This window comes from Protopterus annectens, chromosome 8.part0 (genome assembly GCF_019279795.1).
Source record: "Protopterus annectens isolate FY-2018-M chromosome 8.part0, PAN1.0, whole genome shotgun sequence".
NCBI classification, from domain to species: Eukaryota; Metazoa; Chordata; order Ceratodontiformes; family Protopteridae; genus Protopterus; species Protopterus annectens.
This window is the reverse complement of record NC_056741.1, coordinates 1695946722-1695970200: the sequence shown is the minus strand read 5'-3', so window position 1 is coordinate 1695970200 and position 23479 is coordinate 1695946722. Positions and strand designations below refer to the sequence as shown.

The window sequence follows — 23479 nt, the reverse complement described above, 5'->3', positions numbered from 1 at the left end:
AGCTATGTCACATATCTTGATGTCAACAATCAGATCTGCTCTGAGTTACAGCACAAAGGCACGAACATTACAGAAACAACTGATATTGGCAACATCCTGGCAGATAGGTTCAGTGCTACCTTTCCACCCTCCCTCTCAAAGCTCACATTCTAAAGCTAATATCACAGCATCCATGGGACTGGACAACATCCCAGGCTGCATTTTAAATGAACTTCAGAACGTACTGTCTCCCCACCTATGCACCATTTTCAATAATAGCCTCACATTGGGCATAGTGCCCCCTGAATGGCGCACAGCAACAGTTATCCCACTCCACAAAGGTGGCACCACAACAGACCACGGGACCTATTTCCCTATAGGCCTGACTAGCCTGGTCTGCAAGGCTATGGTGCACATCATGGATCTCAGTCACAGAGACATTATTGGGTAGCTCCAATCCTTTGACCCCACCCAGTTTGGCATTGTTAAGGGCAGACCATGCCTCCTAAACCCGGTGGACTTCTTAGAGACAGTTACCAAGGCATTAGATGAGGGTAAGGAGGTCCACACAGCCTACCTAGATCTCTCATAGGCTTTCAACACCATTCCTCCTTCTGGTATTATCAACATACCCATCCGCCTGAACATTAACCCCTACGTCATGTGATGGTTTGCAAAGTAGCTCACAGACAGAATCCACACAGTAGGAGTTGCATACCCTAGGTCTGACTGTATACCAGTTACAAGTGGCATCTCCCAGGGCTCAGTCCTAGGACCCCTCATGTTCGGTATATAGTTCTCTGATGTACGGACAAGCACAGGAGGGCTTTGGCTGAAAAGGTTTGCAGACGACTGCAAACTAGGGGACATAATTGTTTCCCCAGCTGTAACAAGACACCCTCTGGAAGGGTCGCACTGAGATGGATACCTGGTGTTAATATCACGGCGTCAAGCTGAATGCCTAAAAGTGTATAGTCATCCCCTTTGGAAATAGCTAATTACCCATGGACTACCACATAGATGCTAGTCCCCTACATACAGAAAGGGTAATAAGGGATCCGGAAACCCCAGTAGATAGCAATCTCTCCTTCAATACCCATAATGACAAGGTGGTTAGAATATCCTTCTACATGGCCCCCCTAATCTCTAATGGGTTTGCATCCAGATCAAAGGAGGCCATTGTGTCTCTGCTCATGACATATTAGACCCATTAATGGATACAACACCTCATTTGGGATATACCTTACAAGACAACTGCAACAGCTTGGAAGACCACACCAGTACCACACCAAGAGGATTACTGACCTCAAACAGAAGACCTATGCAGCCCAACCTAAGAAACTCCAGCTGTTGCATACCACATACTCACAGGTGATCTCTGCTTGACATACAAGGCCCATGTCCAACCCTGTATTGCTGGATATGCTCCACCTAAACAGAGGCCCCTGAGAGCCACATGCTCTAGGGATATACACCTAACCACAACGATGGACGTGCTGGATGGATAGATTCCTGACCCGGACACTCCCCATGCTTTGGAACATGATTCCAATGTACATCAGGCGGGGCCCCTCACTAGCACTCTTCAAGGGAAACCTTGACGTGTGGATGGGGACAGACATGTAGCCCGGGAATCACTGCAGTGGCTCTGCTGAACAGAGGCACAGGGAACTAATGGCTCTGCCATTCAGCGACACAGGGAACCAACCTATGGGGGTGACGAAAGCCAACACATTCTAGCTAGGCTTACAAATACCCTTGGTAAGACAGCCTAGTACCTCCCTTTGCACATATTACATGTCTTATGTGCATGGATAGTTAACTAGCTCTTCCATTTTACTTTTCTATCATGCTGATAAACTGTCGGGTGACTAAAAGACATATTTATCCTGTTATTGTGTATTGTAAATGCCAATAGACATAAACTAATGTTTGCCTAACATTACAGTAATGCTATGTAGCTTGTAATACATATCTGCCTACAATACTGTACACTACAGTTACAATATACCAACATATACTATCCCCTGTTATAGCACATACTTGTTGGACCAACCCTGCCACTGACATTGGCTGGTGAGGAGTATTTCTGTTCAAAGCCCTTATATAGCATCCCTTGTGGTGTATGTGGTGTTTGCCGTGTGACCTACAGCTGTACACACAAATACTACAAGCGTTACTATGTTCAACAATACATCACTACAAGATAACTGTTTCCACTATATGGATTGCGTGCACTTTAAATACTACAGAAAGGTACTACAGGCATAATGACTGTTCTACATACCTTATTAGTAACCTGAGGTGTCGTTAACTGTTGATTCAATCTTTTTCAGTTTGTGTTTCAATGTTCTTTGTAACATTCCGCTGGTATATACGGATGGTTTGAATGTGTGATAACACATCCTTTTCTAGTTACATATTGGTAATGTGGTATCCTGTCCACCAATTGCTGTTCCAAAGTAGTTAATTAGATGCACATCAGCTGTGCAGCTACTCCATTCACCGGTACCATGGCAACAGTGGTGTATAACGGAGTACTCCTTTTGGGCGTTGTCCGTTTGTCTTACTTTCGAGGAAGATGGCCTGGTTGTGTTGTTTGTGATATATTTCAACAGCTATATGGAGACACACAGAGATATATTAGCTTCATGACTCCCGTGGACTGTGTGTAATGGCTAGATGATTTTGTTCTACATGTGAGTACAGCTGATATATTTCAGAACATTGCTACTTATGCAGGGTTTCTTTGTACCTGATACTTCTGCAGATGTTTAAGTCTGGCAAGGATGTTTGGCCAGCTCAAGGCTGTATGGCTATGCATGAACTGTTATGTGGTTTACAGTGTGCTCTCCAGACATCCTTGATTTGGTTTACAAGTGTAGCATACTGTGCTGTTACTCAGTAATTGCTAACACATCCCAGTGTACACACAATCTTCTGAAACGGGATTAGTGGAAACAAACCCTGTAACAGCAGCAGCTGTTCCATTGTATAACAGCAGCTGTTTCACATAGGGCCATGTTAGTGCGTCTCTGACAAGGTATGTTAAGGCTTCTGCAGATGTCGTACAGTGAGTGAATGATTTGTGATGTTATTACAGTTTGTATTGTAATATCAAAAAAGCAGGCAACGTGTCAGCTAAATCCACAAAGACGAACCACCACTTAGAAGTATAAAATGATCACAAGCTTTATTCCAAAAATAAAACTGTATTAAATTGTTAGCGCTTTCATTTAAATGAATATTAAACTTCTTCAGACATCATTAATGCCTTCCACTTCTTCACCTAAGTATTACTAGTATATACATTTTAAGAAATGCATTTTTCATACATAGGTTCATAGGTTCATAGGTTCATACTAGGCTATCTGCCCAAGGGCATTTATAAGCCTAGCCCATAGTTATGTGGCTTTCGCCACCCCTTTAGTTTGAAGAAAACTATGCCTATTATTTTTCTGTGCCTCTGTCAAGCAGTGACACTGAAGTAATCCCTGGGGTATATCTGCGATCTCCCATCCATTGGTCAAGATTCCTCTTGAACAAGGCCAGTGAGGTGCTCTGCCTCACATGTACCGGGATTTTGTTCCACAGCATAGGGAGTCTCTGAGTGATGAATCTGTCCCTCCAGCACATTCTATTAATAACCGTGTCAAGGTTTAAGTCTCCCGCCCTTGTGGTTCTGATGGATCTAGATTTTTTGAGGTGAAGCATATTCATCAAATCTGGGTTTGACATGGCCTTATATGTCAGGCACAGGTCACCTCTGAGCAAGCGGTATGCGACTGAATAGAGCTGGAGTTCTTTCAGTCTGGCAGCATAAGACATATTTTTGAGACCCTTTATCCTTTTGGTGAGGAACTTTTGGGGCCTTTCCAGCTGCTGCAGGTGTCGGGTCAGATACATTCCGAATGGGGCATTGTACTCAATCATAGGTCTAATGAGTGATGAGTACAGGGGGACGATGACCTCCCTAGATCTAGATGTGAATCCCTTCATGATCAGGTGGGCAATGTAGAAGGTTTTCCTAACTACTTTGGCAACATGAGTGTCAAACGAAAGGTTACTGTCAACCTGGGTCCCCAGATCCCTGATGACTTGTTCTGTGCTCAGTGGATTGCCACCTATATGGTAGCTAGGGGTAACCTTGTTTTTCCCGAAGGGTATGACTATGCATTTCTTGGCGAACTTATCTGAACAATCCTACTTTGTTTGTGATTTACTGTGGAGTTGTCTGGTAAGAAAAATTTTATTTGAATTTATATTTTATTGGTATCACTGTTTTTCACTCTTTATAAGAAGGAAAGGATAGCTTGTAGACAAAAAAAATTACTTTGATTTATATTTTGTTGTTTTACCTTTAATTTTCACTGTTGGTTGTTTGAAAGGCATAGGTTTTACACAGTCAAGCTTTAGTCATCCCAAGGGGCCTAGTCAGCTATAAATTTACACAGACTGCACAGGGGAAATCCAATTGATCTTTTCTGTTAAAAAGAAGTGCAACTGCAAACGATAGTGAGCTGAAGCTAAAGGAATTACAGCTTTTGTCCTACTTTCAGAACTTGTATGGCCAGAACAACTTTGCTGTACTTACTTTAGTATTTAGTTCCATATTGCTTGTGTGAGTTTTGTCATAGACATTGATTTAAGTTCTCTTTGAATTCTAAGGTTACTGATTTTGATTTTTTTTTCTTTTATAGTATTTTATTCATTTGAAGCTGATTATGGACTCCTTAAATGAGTATGCAATTAATGATTTGCTAAAGCACAAATACCTTGTACAGTGTAATACATGCTATGCATATTTAAAGGTAACAGCTGATAACACTGGTGATCTGTGTTCCTCATGTCAAAGATTGAATGATTCGCTTACCATTATTAGAAGTAAATCTAGACTTACCGACGATGATTGCACTTGTACAATTGGCATGGCTTAGAGAACTGTCATTACATATATTAATGACTGGACTGGTGCGATAAAAGAGCAAATAGAATACATTTAGGAAATGATGTGCTGTTGTCTGTAAAGATTATTCAACCCCTATGAAACAAGATGATGCCCCTGACAGCTTTGGAATTCTGGATGCAAGTATTCAGCAATCTGAGGATTCAGAGTCTTTAGAAGGAAACAAAAAAGAAAGAAAGGAAGCAGTTCACAATAAATAACAAGGAAGAAAAAGAAACTGATTACTGATTGTAAAGGTAAGATAATACTTAGTAAAAAGGACACTGATTTGTTAGGTAGCACACAGATTACAGGAAATGATGATATTTTTCTATCAGAAAACCCCCAGGCTACAGAAAAAGGCAGCATTTTTCCAAAAGAGAAGGTAGAAAAAAGAGGCAAGGGGCAGGTAAAAAGGAAGAAGTCAAAACTGAATGTAGAAAGATTGAAGAACATTACTGCAAGAAAAAAGAAGTGAAAGACAGATATTGACTACAAGGATTAAGGTGTGGATATACAAAGCCAACTGGATAAAAATGTAATACACAATGAAAACACTGGGATTAATAAGACTAATGGTGATAAAGATCATTCCTTTGTAACAATTTATAGAGCAGATATTACTGTATTAGAAGTTGGAGATTCTTCAGATCTGGTCAGAAAAGGTAAAAAAAAATCTTGTAATTGGAGATCCAGTTATTAGAGGAAATTATACTTATATTTGCAGGAAAGGCAATGAACATCAAATAGCGTTATGCTTGCCAGGAGCTAAAATAGAAGATGTGACATGAGCCTTGGAATGCCTTAATGTAAGGAAGCATGGATCTGTTTTGATTCATGTCAGTACAAATGATTTCATCTGCAAGAACTCTGACTGTTAGTAGGGAATTTGCAGTCTTCTTAGTATAGCTTGTGCTGATGTTAGAACATATTTTTCACAAATTAAATATACAAAGGTTAGTCAGATTACTGTAAATGAAAAGATTTTTGGGGTAAATACCTACACAGAAAAATGTCTTGTTTTAAAAATGGAAATGTGTAGAGCATCCAAGCTTAGTTTTGGGCACACATGTGTTCAGACAGGATGATGTACATTTGTCAGGATCAGAGAAGAACATTTTTGCAGCATAATTTTGCAATATTTGACAAACACTAGGCACAATTTTTACCAGGTAGAAAATGTAACAATTCACAGATAGCAACATTTGATGCATCTTTGATGATTGCTAATGCTAGGAGCATGATTAATAATTTTTTTTATTGGAAAATTTGCTACATTCACACAAGATTGATGTTGTTATTGTTTGTGAAACATGATTAAAAAGCAGAAACTAATTCTGTCAGGGTATAAATCTTTTTACCATAACAGACATTCTAACAAAACATCAGGTGGAGGTATTATGATAAGGATCAAAAGTGGCACAGGAAAATAACTTTCTTGGGTGGCGTAAACCAGGGAACTTTGTTGGCTAGTGTAAAAAGTATGCTGAGAATAAAAATAGATTGGTACAGTAACAAGTAACTACTAAGAAAAACAAAAAAAAAGTACCAAAGCTAACACAGCTGAAGGTAAAACAATAAACTTTAATGCACACAAAAGAGAGTAAGCGCTTTCACTGATGAAGACTGATGAAGCGGTGAGAGCACACAGTGAAAGCGCTTACTCTCTTTTGTGTGCATTAAAATTTATTGTTTAACCTTCAGCTGTGTTAGCTTCGGTACTTTTTTGTTTTTCTTAGTAGAACCTTGTTGGCTAGGTTTATGGAGACCCTTGGGCTGATAGCCTAGTACCTACCTATGAACCTATGAACCTAAAAATAGTTATGAAACCTGTGATTATTACATGTTCAGTAATGACACCAATACTATAGACTGTGTAACTGTGACAATAAAGACAGCCCTGAAACATATAACAATTGTTAGAGTGTATAGACCATAACAATTGTTAGAGTGTATAGACCACCAAAATCAAGTGTAGATGACCTACAGGAATTCATACATTTCTTGCATGAATCACAGGGTGGAAGAATAATATTAGCTAGGGACTTCAATTTACCAGAAACAGACTGGAATAATATTGATTCAACAACATTAGTAAAGGAAATTAATTACAACATATATTCAGGAACAACAGCTGCTTCAGATTGTAAAAAAAAAAAAAAAAAAAAACCTAACAGAATGGAACATACTAGAAATTGTTTGTGTTCCTAAAGAAATTACTGTTACTTCAAGTCAAGTTTTAATACTGTTGATTTACAATTATCACTGAGTTATAAAGGTTAATTTGTTGCTAGATAATTCCAACAAACTGAAAACTAAACCAATGCACAGAAGGTTAATTACAGATTATATGGAAGAAAACAACCACTATGTAAAACTAACTGGAGTGATGTGTTCAGCCAAAAAAACTGTAGATGGAATGTGGAAATTTTTTTTAACGGTTTTTATTAAGGTTTTAATAATACAAAATCATTTACAGAACTACAATAAGGAAATTGCTTGTAAAAAAACAAAGAATATACCCAGAAAAGTAACATCAACTAAAGTATTTACATCAGTGTCTATTATATACATTATAACAAAACACTATAAAACCTATAATGGTGTCATTGAGTAATGCATGAATTATTTTCTAATAAAGTTTTTAAATTAGACCTCAGATTAAATGAAAAGGATGTTCTGATAGTTTTTGATTTAATAGTCATCATTTCCAATTGACATGTTTCAATAAGAATCCTCTTGAATTCTGAAAATAAAGGAGGATGTTCAGATTTCCAATTCCTGGTTATTACATTTCTAACTATTGTCAATACAGAACTTAACAGAGGGTATTTAATTCTTCTAATACAATTAGGAATTGGGTATTAAACAGAATCAAATATTTAGATAAAGTAAATCTATCTGTAAAAAATGCTTGGAGAAAATTATTAATATTTTCCCAATATTATTTCAAAGCTATGCAGTCATAAAACATACTTGACCAATCTGGTTTAGTTTCTGTTTTGCATCTCTAACACAATACCTTTTCCTTGCTGACCAATTCCAAATTATGGGGTGTATAGAAAGCTCTATTGATAACTTTCCAGGAGTATAATCTCCATCTAAGTGAGGATGCAGTCTGCCTAGATGATTCCAAGATAAATTTTTATCAACTTCAGAAAGTGACTTATTATTAATTAATATTATATAATTTAAGTAATTATCTGTTATATTTTTGTTCCAATGTTAATTATTCTATATATAATTGATAGTTTACATTCATTGGATATAGCTTTGTGAATAAATGTAGTCAAAAAATGTATTAGTTTAGGTATTGGCGTTCTTGAACTTTGAGGAATTGAATTGATTTTGCCAGTCATGAATTGTCTGTGCAATTGAAGTAGTAGCCATACATTTCTATTTAAATCATTATTTTATTAGGTGTTCTAATGTTATTAAGTTATCATCTACTACAAATTGAAACCAAAAAGTAAGATTTTTCTCCTTCAACAAGATAATATCAGAACAATTGGAAGTGAGAATGACATCCTTTGTGCATGCAAAAGGTAACAGAATGAATATCCAATGTTTATAAGTCATATTTTTATATATAAAATTTTGAAAATCCTTAAATAAAAGTTTCATATAATAGGGAAAGTTACTTGGGAATTTGTTAAGCCAAAAGTATTTTTTCCAATCCAAATGAATGGATTATTTAATATTAGGAGCTTATTAGAGCTAGATCTCTCATTTATATTAAAACATAGGACCTCTTGAAATTTTTTCCATCTTACTGTATAATTTTCATTAATTAGTAAAGAGAAAGTTTTAATCAGTGATGATATAGAGTATAAATCTATAGCCAGTAAACCTATCCCACCTAAATGCCAATCTTTCATATGCTGAGTAAGAGCTATTCTGGGTTTATTTGGGTACCACAAAAACTTCAATACCATTGTATTGAATTCTTTTATCAGTGTTTTTAAAGGCATTAATGATGTGGTTTGTATACTATAAAGTATCTTGGGTAAAATGATCATTTTAGCAATTGAATGTTTCTTGTCCATTGTGAATAAGAAATATTTCCACTTAGTTAAGTTATTTATAGAAGATATGCAATTATTATAATTAAGTCTTATTATATCATTTATATTGTTAGATAATATAACTCCTAAATACATCAAACTTTCTGTTTTAACCAAGTATTTAATACATTTCTGATCCCAAAGTTTAGTATCTGAATTAACGGAGAGTATTTTTGCTTTGTTTTCATTGAAAATTAAGCCAGATTTCTTTTGAAAAAACTTCTTGGAGATCAAATATAGCTTGTAAAGTTTAATTTGTTCCTTTAATGGCAAGAAGAATATCATCCGCAAATAGTTGTACTTTGGAGGTTGTTTCAAGGTTCAAAGTAAATTCCCTCGATGTCTGGATTCATTCTTATATAATTAGCTAAGGGCTCCATTATGAGAGTAAATAGCAAAGGGGAAAGGGGACATCTTTGTTTAGTTCCTTTATATATCGGGATGATATGGGATATATATGAACCAATCTTTATATATGCCTGACTTCCATTATAAAGATGTGAAATAAGATGTATGAATTTATTAGAAATATTTAAAGATTCTAAAATAAAAAAGAGATAATCACAATTGACCGAGTCAAAGGCACAGTTTAGATCCAAACCTAATAAAGTTAAATTCTTCTTAGAGTTAACAGCATGATCTATTACAGTTAATACTCTTTTTAATACTGTCATGTGTTTCTGTTTAAAATAAAACCTGTTTGATTTTCGTCAATCAAAAGTGGAAGGAATTTCTTGAGTCTATTGGCATAAATAAACATAAGTATTTTATAGTCAACATTCAGAAGTGATATTGGTCTATATGAGGAGCACTTTGAGGGATCTTTATCTGTCTTCAATATAGGTGAAATGACAGTATATTTCCAGGAGGAGGCACATTAAATAAATCTTGACACTGAGAAAAAACTTGATGTAATAAAGTTAGTGCTTCTTTGGGTAGTATTTTATAGATTTCTGGAATAATTCCATCATTACACAAATCCTTGTTTTTGTTTTAAAATATTGATTTGACATTTCTGGTAATGAAATTGTTTTATCTAAGGCATTAATCTGTTGCTCAGTTAATTTGTTTTTGGTATATTTCTTCATAAATGATTTCATAGATTCTTTAGGATCTAAAGTTGCTTGGCTTTGATTCATTTTGTTAAAATAATCTGAAATTTCCATTAATATATCTCTGAAATCAGTTACCATTTTCTTTTTTTACCTGAATAAATCTCTTCAATATGGTACATTTTACTAAGACTCTTGGTTTTGATGGCCAATTTATTTAATGATTTAGGGTTCATGGAAAACTTTATGAATTAATATCTTTCTAAATTAATCTTGGTCTTATGATTCAGAATTTCTGAGTATTTACTATTCAAAATATTGATTTCTTCAAACATACTAATTTTATCTGATTAAATAGTTTTAATTTATCAGATTTCTCTTGGAGTGTTTTTAATTCCTTGTCCCAATGTTTTTTTTATTATTAATGTACCAGTGTATTATTTTCCCATAAATGTAAGCTTTTAGAGCATCCCAGATATAAATGTCAAATGTGTTCTCAGTACTGTTGAGATTAATATTTTTTTTGTTTCAGAAATAATGAATTCTTTAAAATCTGAAAGGGTAGTTAAGTATGCTGGAATCCTTTTAAATTGAGTACAGTAGTTTGAGTTCATTAATAGATCAAAAGATATAGCATTATGATCAGATAATGGGCATGAATGTACTTTAAATTTATTTAGATTGTTGACTAACTGATTAGAAATAGAAACTCTATCAATTCTGGAATATGAAAAATGCCTATGAGAAAAGTATGTATAAAAAGGGAATTTAAATCAGCAAAGTCATTAATGTCTCTAATATGGTATTTATCTACAAATTCAGTCATTTTTTGCTGATAATGTTACTCTTCTTTTACTAATAGCAGCTGAATCTTTTTCATTAACTATACAATTGAAATCCCCTGCTAGAATCATATTTCATTTAGATAATTGTACTATTTGGTTTAACTGTTGTTTAACTATGTGAATATCTATCAATGGTATCCAAAAGATGATAATTAATGTGTACGATTTCCTATTAAGTTCTAGTGTAACAGTGCAAAACATATCCATATCATCATTGTATGTGTTTATTATTTTAGTGTATGGTTGAGTATTGTTCCATAGAATTGCAACACCTCTCTTCTTTTGTTGATGATGCAAGCTAGATAGTACTGTATATATTCTATTATTAAGTCTATTTGGGTATATATTATAGTGCTGAAATGGCAAAACAGTGAATGCCATTTCAGTGACACATAAACAATGATCTACAGTTTCTGCGAATGGCCAGAACATCGATTTTTTTCCTAGGGAAAGAAATCGCTTGGCCATCATGGTGTAATTGCCCTTTTCCCCACTGTAGTGTGATTTCTAAGTTGGTATATTTAGTTAGGAGGATGTGGGGGGAGAAACCCCCTACTTTGTAATGTTTGGTATGGTGTTTTGTGTGTGGGTGGTCTACCGATTTTTTTCCATAGGAAAAAAATGATATTCTGGCCATTCACGGAAGTTGTAGATCCCTGTTTATGTGTCGCTGAAACAGCATTTGCTGTTCTGCCATTTTGGTGATATAATATAGACCCATCTATTTATGTCATCTTTTAGTAAGGGTTTTTCTTGTAAAAAAACATTAGGATTAAAAAGATTTAAATATTTATATAAACTTGCCCTTTTACAGCTATTATTTAACCCATTAATATTAATAGATAAGCATTTAAGGCTAACATAAAAAACAATGAATGAGTTTACTAGGGAGATGATCATTAACTTATTAAGTATATTTATATAAATTTTTATTCCTACTGAATTAAAATAATTTTAATAGATCTGCAGTTCAGGTGATAATAGTGTAGATTAAATCATTAAAGATTTTAGACACCAAAGAAGAACAAATAATTACTCTATACAATAAAACTAGAATTCTGTATTCCCTCACCCCTTTCATGGAGTTCAAAGACTCCTAACTCAAACAGTATTCTGTTTGAGTTGACCACCCTCTCACTAACAACAGTCAATTCCCCCGCTACAAATAGAACCTTAGAAATTTTGATTAGAACAGAGAAATATGTATATCCCATATATTAAGGTATTTACATGCAAAATATTTTGATATATATTCTTATTCTCTTAAAAACACACTAAACATTTGTTATTTTTGAGTTATTATTAAATTATATATAAGACAACTAAAACAATAATGGTTTATAGATGTATTACAAAATCAAAGATCAGATGGATAACAGTTTCATTTTAAAAATAAAGATCAAATTAAAGTTAGAATATATACAATTATTTTCTGATGTAAGACTGTGCTTTATTTGCTTTACTATTATACTCATCTACTCAAATAAACACTCAGAAAATAGACATCATCAAATATGCCCTATTTGCAGAAGAAGTTATGCATAATAGGTCATATACAGTTCTCCATAGTTATAAGTGATTAAATTAACACATGTACAGCATCACCCTTTTCCATTCTCATCTCATTGGTTGTTTTTTTTTTCAAAACCATATGCCATTATTATAAGTATCTAGTATATTTGTAGAGAATCTATAAATTGGTGCCTATTGATTGTTATATGCAATCTTATGTAACTCACGTAATAGAATACTAATTAGTGTCAGACCAGTAAGATGTAATCTGAAGATTCAATTCATAAAAATCTGAGTTGACTAAGATAATTGTCAAAGCCAGGTTAACATGTTTAAAACAGTTATCAAATAACATTAAATTAGGTATTTTATACAGATATATATATAGGTTCACTATAGAATCCCAAAATACTGAAATCCTGAATTTCAGTATTTCGAAATTCTATAGCCGAAACCTTTAAATACCGAAGCCCCATAACCACAAAATTTAAAATTGCGAACCTACAGTGCAAATACACCACACACATACACATACACACAATCTCCCCCCACAATCAAACAATCCTACACTACAGACAAGAAGGGGGACAAGCCCCCCTGCAACCTCTCCCCCATGTGGGGGGCTGCACTCCCCACACACCCCTACTTATATATACTAACTCTGAGATCGTATAATCACACACACAAAGGTAACTCACGCACACACATTTCACAGCCCCTTGCACACACACATAACAGCCAAAACACACACTAACATACACTAAAGCCCCAAACCAACACATTCAGACGTACTTACCTACACTTACATCTATGCATTCACACACCGCAACACCCACCCTACTTATATATGCTAACTCCAGGATCGCACAATCACACACACAAAGGTAACTCACACACAGACGTTTCACAGCCCCTTGCACACACACATCACAGCCAAAACACACACTAACATATACAAAAGCACCTAAGAAGAATACTGCTTTTGCTTTTTTGTATTATAAACAAAAATTGAGCTCTAGAAATATTACTGTCACTGGTTACATATTTCTTACATTACTTGGTATGAAGAGGCTGTTTACATTTATACATTTTGACAACGATCTTATTAAATAGACTTTTCAGACTGGAAGATCAATTTCCCTTTAACTAAGAAAAGTTAACCGTATGTTATAAATATGAGAATAAGTAAAATTTCCTTTTTTTTTTTTTTTTTTTTTTAAGAGTTATTAAACTGTTCAGGACGAACTCCACAATTTGTGTATGGGCGTTCCCTCCTGTTCCTTCGCAGAGGGGTCAAAGTTCGCATTTCTTCCCATGGACGGGTGATATTGCGATCGCACAGCCAGAGAGAGACTAAAAGAAAAAAAAATGTCTTGAGACCAATCCTATTGAGGAAAAAAGGTTAGTGTTTCAACAGGAACTGCTTGAACTAATTAATAAATGTTTTGTGTGTGGTAGAAATGGTTCGTGTGATTTGAAAACTGCTGTTTAAACACTGAGTCATTCTATAACATGCTGTGACCATTACTATTGAGGAAAATATTGCCATATTGATTATTTAAGCATATTTGGTTAAATCATTACAACAGACTAATAAATAAGATGAAATAAAAAGCACAATATAACCAGTAAGCCTAAAAATAACAATTAAAGGTACAAAAAGCCATATTCAAGTCATTGCCTCAGATATACAACCCAAAGCATTCCCACCAACAGCCCGTGCATAAGTACATTCAATTCCCATGTTCCCATATTAATGTAAGGAACAGAATTTGTCTAAAGTAACACTTTTCTGAATTAACTTAAACATACTTCCAGAATCAAAAGGAAAAGTATTAGAGAATAGGGAAAAAAAGCACATCTTACCAAAAAAATAAATAAATAAAACAAAACAGTTATTTATCCTTTAGTTTTTTTTTTTTTTTTTTTGGAGGTTTGTCAGTTGCTATTCTTGCAGCTGTCTTCAGGGAAATACTTGACCATTCTATATCCTCTAATTTGTGTATTAATTCATGTGTTTTAATGAATGTTAGAGCAGACTCAACATCATCAAAATATTTTTATGACATCTACGAGGACTAATTTCAGTCTAGCAGGAAACAAGAGGTGCACAGGTCCTTAATAATGGGCTAAAATGTTTTCTTTTAGATATAACTGCACTTGAATAGTCATTCTCAAACCATACAATGCTTTTATTTTTATAGGTGACTTGGAACATGCAGTTTTCAACACTAATTCTTTATCTTATGTTGACATGAATCTCACTGTTACTGTTCTAGGAGTATTCTTATTAGAAGATGAAACAAGAGATCTATGTGCCCTTTGAATTCTGTATGAAATGGCTTCTGGAAGGTTTAAAATAGATGGTAACCACAAAGTTAAGAAACACCATGTTGTTTCCTTCAATGTTGTGTGGTAAACCAAAGATCTGTGTGTTATTTCTTCATGTCCTATTTTCTACGTCCTTGAGTTTTTTCTGGAGAGTAGTGTTCTGCTTTAAAAGAAATTCAGTGTTACTTTCTCCCTCCTGTAATCTTCCATCTACACCAGAAAGAGACTGTTCTATGTCTGAGATCTGTGATTTCTGCAGTTGTAGTTCTTTATGTATTAAGTCCATTGGTTTTGAACATTTCTGTTCAAAGATATCCATTTTTGTATCAATTTTGCCCAGTTTTAGTGACATCTCTTGTATGTTAGCTGGCAAAGATAATAGTTCTTTCTTAAATGAGGAGTCCATAGCTATGTTCTTTGAGTGGCTTATCATTCAGTCAGAGATACTGGGATATGTTGTCAGAAGATTTTGACAGGAAATTATTAGAAAACATTTATAATTTTTAAAACAATCCCAGGATATGTTTAGGATAATCCAAAAAATGAAGAAATAAGTCCAATAGGATTGTTTATGAAAAATAAATCCTGTCAAAAATGAATAAACTGACAGAGCTATGAAAAACTGTCACTAGACAGTGCACATCTTGGCCACTGAATTTGGAAAGTTTTGAAAGAGAAATTCTTTGAGTGCAAAAAAAAAAAAAAAAAAAAAAATCTTTAACATCAGCATTTAGGCATACAATATTAGGGGGATATATTTCCATAAGAACAAGATACCTGATTAAGGTGAGAGATAAAAAATATAAGAAATAGAAGACAGGTTGAACTAAAACTTTGAAAACTGAAATAAACAAGCTGGATAAACAGATTAACCATAATTTGAGACAAGATGAAGAAAAATTTGAAGAAAATGATATAAAGATATTGAGCATAATAGGAAACCTTTTTATAGATACATAACATGTGGAAGGAGTAAAGACATACAAACAGATAAACTGCGTGCAGATTCTAAAGTTTATTCTCAGGCACAACATATTACAGATACATTTACAAAATCTTACACAAAACAGTTTGGCTCCACAAATAAGTTGTCCTAGTGACATCCAGATAACCTCAGATACTGGAATCAAATTAGATTATGTTGAAAAAGAGCTGCACAAACTGGATGCAAACAAAGCACAGAGAGAAGACGGAATCAGTAACAATGACCTGAGAATGCTTCAGCAAGAACTTATGGTACCATTATATCTGTTATTCACTAGGTCATGTAAATATGGGGAGATTCCTCAAGATTGGAGACATGTGCTTATTATTAAACCTGTCTTTAAGGTAAAGGGGAGTAGGACAAAACCAGAGTCATATAGAACCTTAAGTCTGCTTTCATGTTGTGGAAAAATAATGGAGAAGGTAATATTGGATAAGATATTGTCAGAATTCAATAGGTTTGGACTTGGAACCATATATCAGCATGCAGATGTTGAAAATAGATCTATTACCACCTGTAACATAAAACAATAAAACACTTCCAAGACAATACCAAAAGCCTCTAGTTCTAGACATTGTGTTTGTTACTGCACTGAAACTGAAAGATAACTCCTTTTATTACATGGCTGTGAAGTAATTTAATTTCAGCTATTTTTATGAAGTTAACCTATGGTGTCCCAGTTTCCATTGTTAAAATGTATACATCTAAACAGTTGCAATAGTGTAGGTGTATTTCTGTTCTATTCCAACAGGGTACAGTATGGTTACATTTTTAAGCTCAGTACTGTGCAAACCCTGTTCAACTCACACTTCTGTACCAGCAGTTTGATATGCACATACCATACAGTTCTAATAGATTTGTAACACAAGCATATGAATCATGTTGATATTTACAAATGACATACTTATTTACAAAATTCCAAATAGCTGGGCTGGCAGTATCTCCTTTCATGACATTTCTCCCCCTCCCCCTCAAAGACTCAAGCTAATGTTTCAATGACCCTTGAGAAATGTTGCTTGCAAGGGTTGACACTATCTGACAACACCTTACCCATTTTCCCTGTCTTGAGATTCCAGCTGCGATGGCATTCTAACCCCACTGCAGTGTTTCACTGTCATATCATATGCCTGCAATCCTTGGCTCCACCATAGTAATTTAGGATTTTGCCGGCTGGATCCCTGTAGCCATGGATCCCCCTCTGACTTCTCCTGCTTCTTACTACAAATACTTAGTACCAGGACCTCCCTATCATGGTAAGGTTTCATCATGTTAACATGGTACAGTTTGTGCTCCTGCCTTCTGCCTAGCATTTCTACCATGTAGTTGACTGACCTTCCTTACCACTTTGAAGGGTCCCTCCCAAGCTGCCTGCAGCTAGTTGTGTCTGAGAGGAATGAGAACCATTACCTGCTGCCCTACAGCATGCTCTCTATCTCAAGCATTCCTGTCATACCAGACCTTTTTCTGCTGTTGGGCTTCTGCTAGGTTCTCCTGGGCCAAGCCCATGTGTTCCCCAAGACTTTTCTTGAGATTTAGGACATATGCCACAAAAGACTCCATGTGGGATTCACACTCATCACAAATCAAATCTAGAGGTCCCCTCACCCTATGCCCATACAGCAAATCAAAGGGTGAAAAACCTGTGGATTCCTGGGGCAACTCTCTGTAAGGAGACAACGGTTGGGGCAAATATATATCCCAGTCCCTCTTAAACTAGTCTGCAAATGCCCATAGCATGGTCTTTAGTGTAGAGTTTAACCTCTCAACCAGACCATTAGTCTGGGGATGGTAGGGGGTGGTCTATAGGTGCTTCACCCCACAGCACTCCCACAGACAAGCCAGCAGGTCTGACATGAAATTGGCATCTGTGTAAGTCAGTATTTCTTTTGGGAAACCTACTATGCTGAAAATTTCTAACAAAGCATTTTCCAACGTCTCTGTCTCAATGGAGAACAGGGCCACCATTTCAGGGTATCTGGTAGCATAATCTACTACTAGTAGAATATACTTTTTCCCTGTGAACTTGAGGTAACCAGAAGCCTACAATATCCATAGCTACCATCTGAAATGGCTCCTCAATCACAGGCAAAGGCATCAAAGCAGTCTTGACCTTGTATCCTGCCTTACCTACTTTTTGGCACTGCCCAGAGGTCCTGTGGTACCCTGTTACATCACTGCAAAATCCCAGGCCAATAAACATTCTGCATAATACATATCTTGGTATGATTTATGCCCATATGAACTGCCAAGGGAATGTCACAGGCTATGGCTAGAAGTGCCAGATGGTAGGCTCTGGACACTACCAACTGCTGTATTTTCTCACCCTCTAGCCCTCCCTCAGGGGTCCATTCTTTGTATAGTAACCATTTGTCCTACTATACAGATTCCCCCTTCCCTTGAGAATCAGGTGCCACCCTAGCTACCTCCCTCAGGCCTTGTAATATAGGGTCTGAGAAATGAGCCTGTCTCAACTATCTCTTTGTAACCCTTCCTAACTTTCCTTCCACAACAAGTCAAGTATTCTCTGACAGTGGTGCCTCACTGTCAGTTTAGGTACTACTACTCACCTCTGCCCTTGTAGTCACTCTGTCCAAGGGAGCATCAGTACCCACAAGAAGCTGTGACCCACCTTCAGTGAAGTAACCACCACACCAGTCCTGGCTTCATGCCTGTGGTCTGTCTGGGTACCCCAGGCTACCAGACCCACATGCCTGTCTCCAGGCCTGACTGCATGTAATTGGTTGCACACAATGTACTGCATTATCAAAACCATTCCCTATCAGGACATCTGCAGGAATGTCCTCAAACACACCTACTTGCGTGCTTCCTTTTCCATCCTTCCAGTCAAGGTGAACCCTAACCAAAGGTATTTGGAATGGGGTCCTTCCTAAAACACTGACTGGATTATACTGCCCAAGCAAGTAGTGCTCCTCTTTAACCATTTCTGGCTTTACAATGGTTAGGTCAGAGGCTGCATCTGTCTTAGCAGTGGCCTGTTTCCTATCTTCTAAGATAGGATATAACCTCTTGTGGTAGTTTGGTGCCCTTGTTGTCTCCAGACAACTTACTGCTGGCATTCTGTCATTCCCACTTACTGGCTCTCCCACTTTTTGTTCCCCACCTTGCCTACATGGACAGCTATATGTTACATAGCCCCACTGGTTGCATTTAAAACATTTAAGCCTTGGTCCTAGCTGTGTACCTGAACTAGTGCCTTCCCCTGCTACTGACCAACTCTGTTGGGGTGGTATAGGCTGCCCACCATGGGTTCCCTTAGACCCATGAGCAGCACTGGATATCCCTTTCCTGTACAGTGATGCCCTGCTTGCTAGGTATAGGTCTCCCTTTTTCCTCCAACTCATCTGCTGTGTTACATTCTCTATACACTAACCAGATTATCATGTCCTCAGTAAAGTGCTAAAGGTTTGTTCCTTCACTAAAAGGTCTGCCAGCCCTTCAAAAGTGGTGACCTGACACCCTCTCACCCATCTATGAAAATAAGTGCTTAACTCAGCAATATATTCACACAAATTTTCATCTGCCTTGCATATATGCTCACACAACTTTTTTTCTATAAGCTTTAAATGTTAACTTAAAACACTGTAACAAACAATTTTTTAGTATTATAGTTTAAGCAATCAGTGTCACACAATTTAGAACTAGCAGTTACAGCTTTACCATGGAGTAAGGGGGTCAGGAACTGTACCCAGAGCCCGTGGTCAACATTATACTGTTTACATACCCTTTCAATCATATGAATAAAACTGTAACAATTATCACCCTCTGTAAATTATGGAATAAATTTACTAACCTTTGTTGCTTCTGGGGTTCTGTTATTCCCTTTCCCATTACCTCCATGACCCTGGGGAAGAGTCAGCATCTCCTTCTCACATTGCCTCTGCCTCTCATTCTCTTCAGCTTCCAGATGTCTCAGTTTCTCATTTTCTTTGGCTTCTAGGCATCTCAGTCTCTCTGTTGATTTTATTTCCAAATGTTTTACTCCAGTTCAAGTCTCTTTAACTCCAGATGGATTTTTAAGTCCTCTGTGGAAAGGATGAACTGTCCATTTTCTGAGAGTTGTACACCACCAAGGCCAGTCTGGTTGTCCTCCTAGCTGCTAGTCTGTGATGCAGCTGTGACTAAGGCAGTCATTTCTGCTTTAGTCAGCTTGGCATGCCCCAGTCCTCTGGCTTGGCACATCTCAGCCAATTGGCTCCTTGTCAGCTTCTCATACTCCTCTGGTGACATCCTTGCCTGCTGTCTCTGACTAACTAAGCTGAGAAAAATAAATAAAACTATTGTGATATGAATCAAAGACAACCACCACAAATGAAAAGTTGCACAAAAATACGACCAGCCAGTAAATCCAACACAGGTTTATTGTAGAAATCTCTGTCTCTATCTCTGATGCCTCGGCCCAAAAAGCCTTCAAGGAGTAAAAAGCACCATACAAAACTTGCCTAAAATACCATATTTAATTAACAATTAAGCAATTAAACAATTAAATAAGCATTCTCCAGTTTAGTTCTTCATTTAACCCATGTGGGTACAAAGTATTACATTTCAGAATATACACTGATTCCTTAGTTAAAAGCTGTTTTTTAAGAAGACATTCATCAAAACATGACACATTTATTTTCTCTAAAATAGTTCCTTGTAGCCCCTCACTTTTACTATCATGAAATTGCTAAAAATGTACTGCTACAGAGCTTTCTTCCTTTTTATTATGGACATCCCTTACATGTTCTAATAGTCTAACTTTAAACGCCCTCTTGGTCTCCCCAATATAAAATAAATTACAAGGGCATCTGAGGGCATAAAAAACACCCTCAGTATCACAAGTAAAGTTATTCCAGGTTTCAAAGGAGATATTAATTTTTGGAAAATTTTCTATTACAAATTTACAAGCTTTGCATTTACTGCAGCAAAAGGTCCCCCTAGTGTTTAACCTCTGTTGTATATTCATGGACGGGGTACAAAATCTTCCTCCCACAATAAAATTTTGTATATTCCTACCCCTTCTGTAGGAAATTCCCAACATGCCATTAAGCCACGTAGAGATATTTTTCAGAGAACGCAAATACTTCCAGTGATATTTCATTTGTTCTATAACTATAGAATTTAAGCATCCAAATGTTGCAACAAAATAAATAATATCCCAAACAGCACACCAGCAACCCAAGGATAAAACCACGATCCACAAATTACTTTTTAAAACAGGTTTATTACTCCAACCATAAAAACTTAACACGATTGTTAAGCGCTTTCGTGTAAACCATACACTTCATCAGAACAGTTAAAAATGTCATTAGCAAGGCTTTAAATAGTAAAAAAAACGCCAAAATCATCTACCAGGTTAAATACATTCAACATTTGTTCTATAACTATAGAATTTAAGCATCCAAATGTTGCAACAAAATAAATAATATCTTTATGTCCTCTATCAGTCATTCTATGAGGGCCCAAGGACTGTCTACTAACATAGTTTCCTTTATCAAAATTATTATATAATTTATTCCAACTCTTCTCGATTAGGCTTTTACTGTAGCCTCTTTTGACAAACATATCTACAGTTCTACCTAATTCCTGTTTGAAATCATCTATATTATTGCACAACCTAAATATTCTAAGCATCTCACCATAAGGAAATGCTTCCATGGTATGTATAGGATGGCAACTTTGTCCATGAACAAACTGTGTACCTTGATCGAACTTTCTATGTACTGACGTAATTAAATCAGAACCATTCCTAATACTAATAACTGCATCCAAAAAACAAATCTATATTCCTACATTAAGGCCATCAAATTGTAAACCATGTCTATTGTTGTGTAGAGAGCTAACAAAATGTGTTACTAATTCCTGACCCCCTCAGCTATAAAAATTAAATCAATGTACCTATAATAGCTAATTACATACTGACAAAAAAACTTGTTCCTATAGATATATTCATTCTCAAAAAGGCCCATTCTTAGATTAGCATACATGGGGGCAAAAGCAGCCCCCATTGCTGTGCCTTGTCTCTGCCTAAACAGACTATTGTTAAACTCAACAAAGTTATGTGTAAGGCAAAAATGCACCAGTTCTACAATATGTTCTGTCATTGGTGAAATACCTAAAAAAAAATCTCAAGGCCTCAATGCCAAAACCATGACTGATATTTGTACAGAGGCTTTTGACATCTAATGTAAAAAGGTACTAGTTGCTGTTCCTTTTAATGTTTTTAATCTTTTCCAAAAAATCAAATATATCTCGTATGTAAGATGGCAAAGTATATACTACAGGTGCTAAATAGCTATGTAAAAAGAGACCTAGTTTGTGGGTGAAATATTCACAACTAGAAACTATAGGCTTCCCTGGTGGCCTGTTTAGATATTTATGAATCTTGGGGAGGCAATAAAAATGTGCCATTTTGCATCCATCTGTATTAAACATCTTCGTGATATCAGTTTCAGGAAATTATCCAAGTCTGTTACCTTTCTACAATAACTCAACATATTCAGTAATTGCTTCATTATATGCCAACATATTAGTTCTTTCATAGATTTTATCATCCTCTAGATGTTCAATACACATAGCCATGTACTGGGTATAATGCATACAACAAGCTTGTTTCCTTTGTCTGAGGGTTTGAAAATTACATCCTGCATTTGACCTAAAGTTTGAAGGGCTTTCTGTTCTGCAATGGACAGGTTATAATCAACTTGCTGTCTATTTTTAACAAATGTATTAAACACATCTTCAATAGCATAGTTCAACATATTAGAAAAATGGACTACTTCTTCATTTAAAAATGGAGGTATGAAAACACTTTTAGTGTAAACATTGCTAGTATCTAACCCACAATAAGCATTAAACTAACTTTCAGATTCACATGTAAAAACACTTTCACATGAAGTATTTATACTATCATTGCAATTTACCAACTTTTCATCCATATCTACTTTTCTAAAAAAAATACTTTAAATGCAGCTTTCTGCTAAATTTAAACACATCACATTTGATGTCATACATACAAGGTAACACAGTAGGAATAAATTTCAAACCGCGGTTCAAAATCGCAAACTCGTGATCAGAAAAACATGTCTAGAAAGATTTACAATATAACTGTCACTTAATAGAGGTAACAAATGATCTTTTACCTCTTTTGTACCCCCCCCCCCCCCCGAGGGTAGGAGTCCCTTTGAAAATGTCCTTGTTGTTTGTGTAGGTGTTTTCTGCCTTGCCTTCCTCCTCTGTGGTTATTGGAATCATTCCAAAAGGTTTGATAGTGTCGTTCTGACTGTTGAGCTAGCGACAAGGCAGGATATTCCTCTTGATTTTCAAGCTCCTCATCACACGAAGTGTAATGTCTATCTGATGCTGAAAACGAAGAGTTATTCATTTGAACACTGTCTTCCACCTTCTGAAACCTCACGTGATTGCGAGCCTTCTTTCGATTGGCCTTTGAGATAAACGCCTTCCCATTTTCATAGTCATGGAGGTCTCGTAGTAATTTTCGCTTCTTCCTTTCAACTAATTCCCTTTCATAATCTTTTAACTTTAAATTGATGTGATTGAGGAAAGCATCAAGCACTTGAGCATGTGTGCCTGTGGACAAGGTGTTACACACATTTTTGATCTGGTCTTTTAGCTCTTTTTGCTTAACCCTGTCTCGCTCTAACAGGATATTCACCCACTCCAATGTACACTTATGTGCCGCTGCTATCCAGCATTTATGAAATTGTACATCTGAAGCATTTTGTAAATCAAAGGGCAGAGTTGCA

The 23479-nt window shown here is 36.0% G+C and overlaps 1 protein-coding gene across 1 annotated transcript in view; it reads left to right on the top strand.

Moving 5' to 3' along the window:
- The window catches only part of LOC122808548, an 89587-nt gene that overhangs the window by 14553 nt on the left and 51555 nt on the right, over positions 1-23479 (top strand). Inside the window, exon 2 of the mRNA XM_044079502.1 lies at positions 13619-13798. Within this exon, the coding sequence (XP_043935437.1) occupies positions 13619-13798 (180 nt within the window). The remainder of the gene's footprint in view (positions 1-13618; positions 13799-23479) is intronic.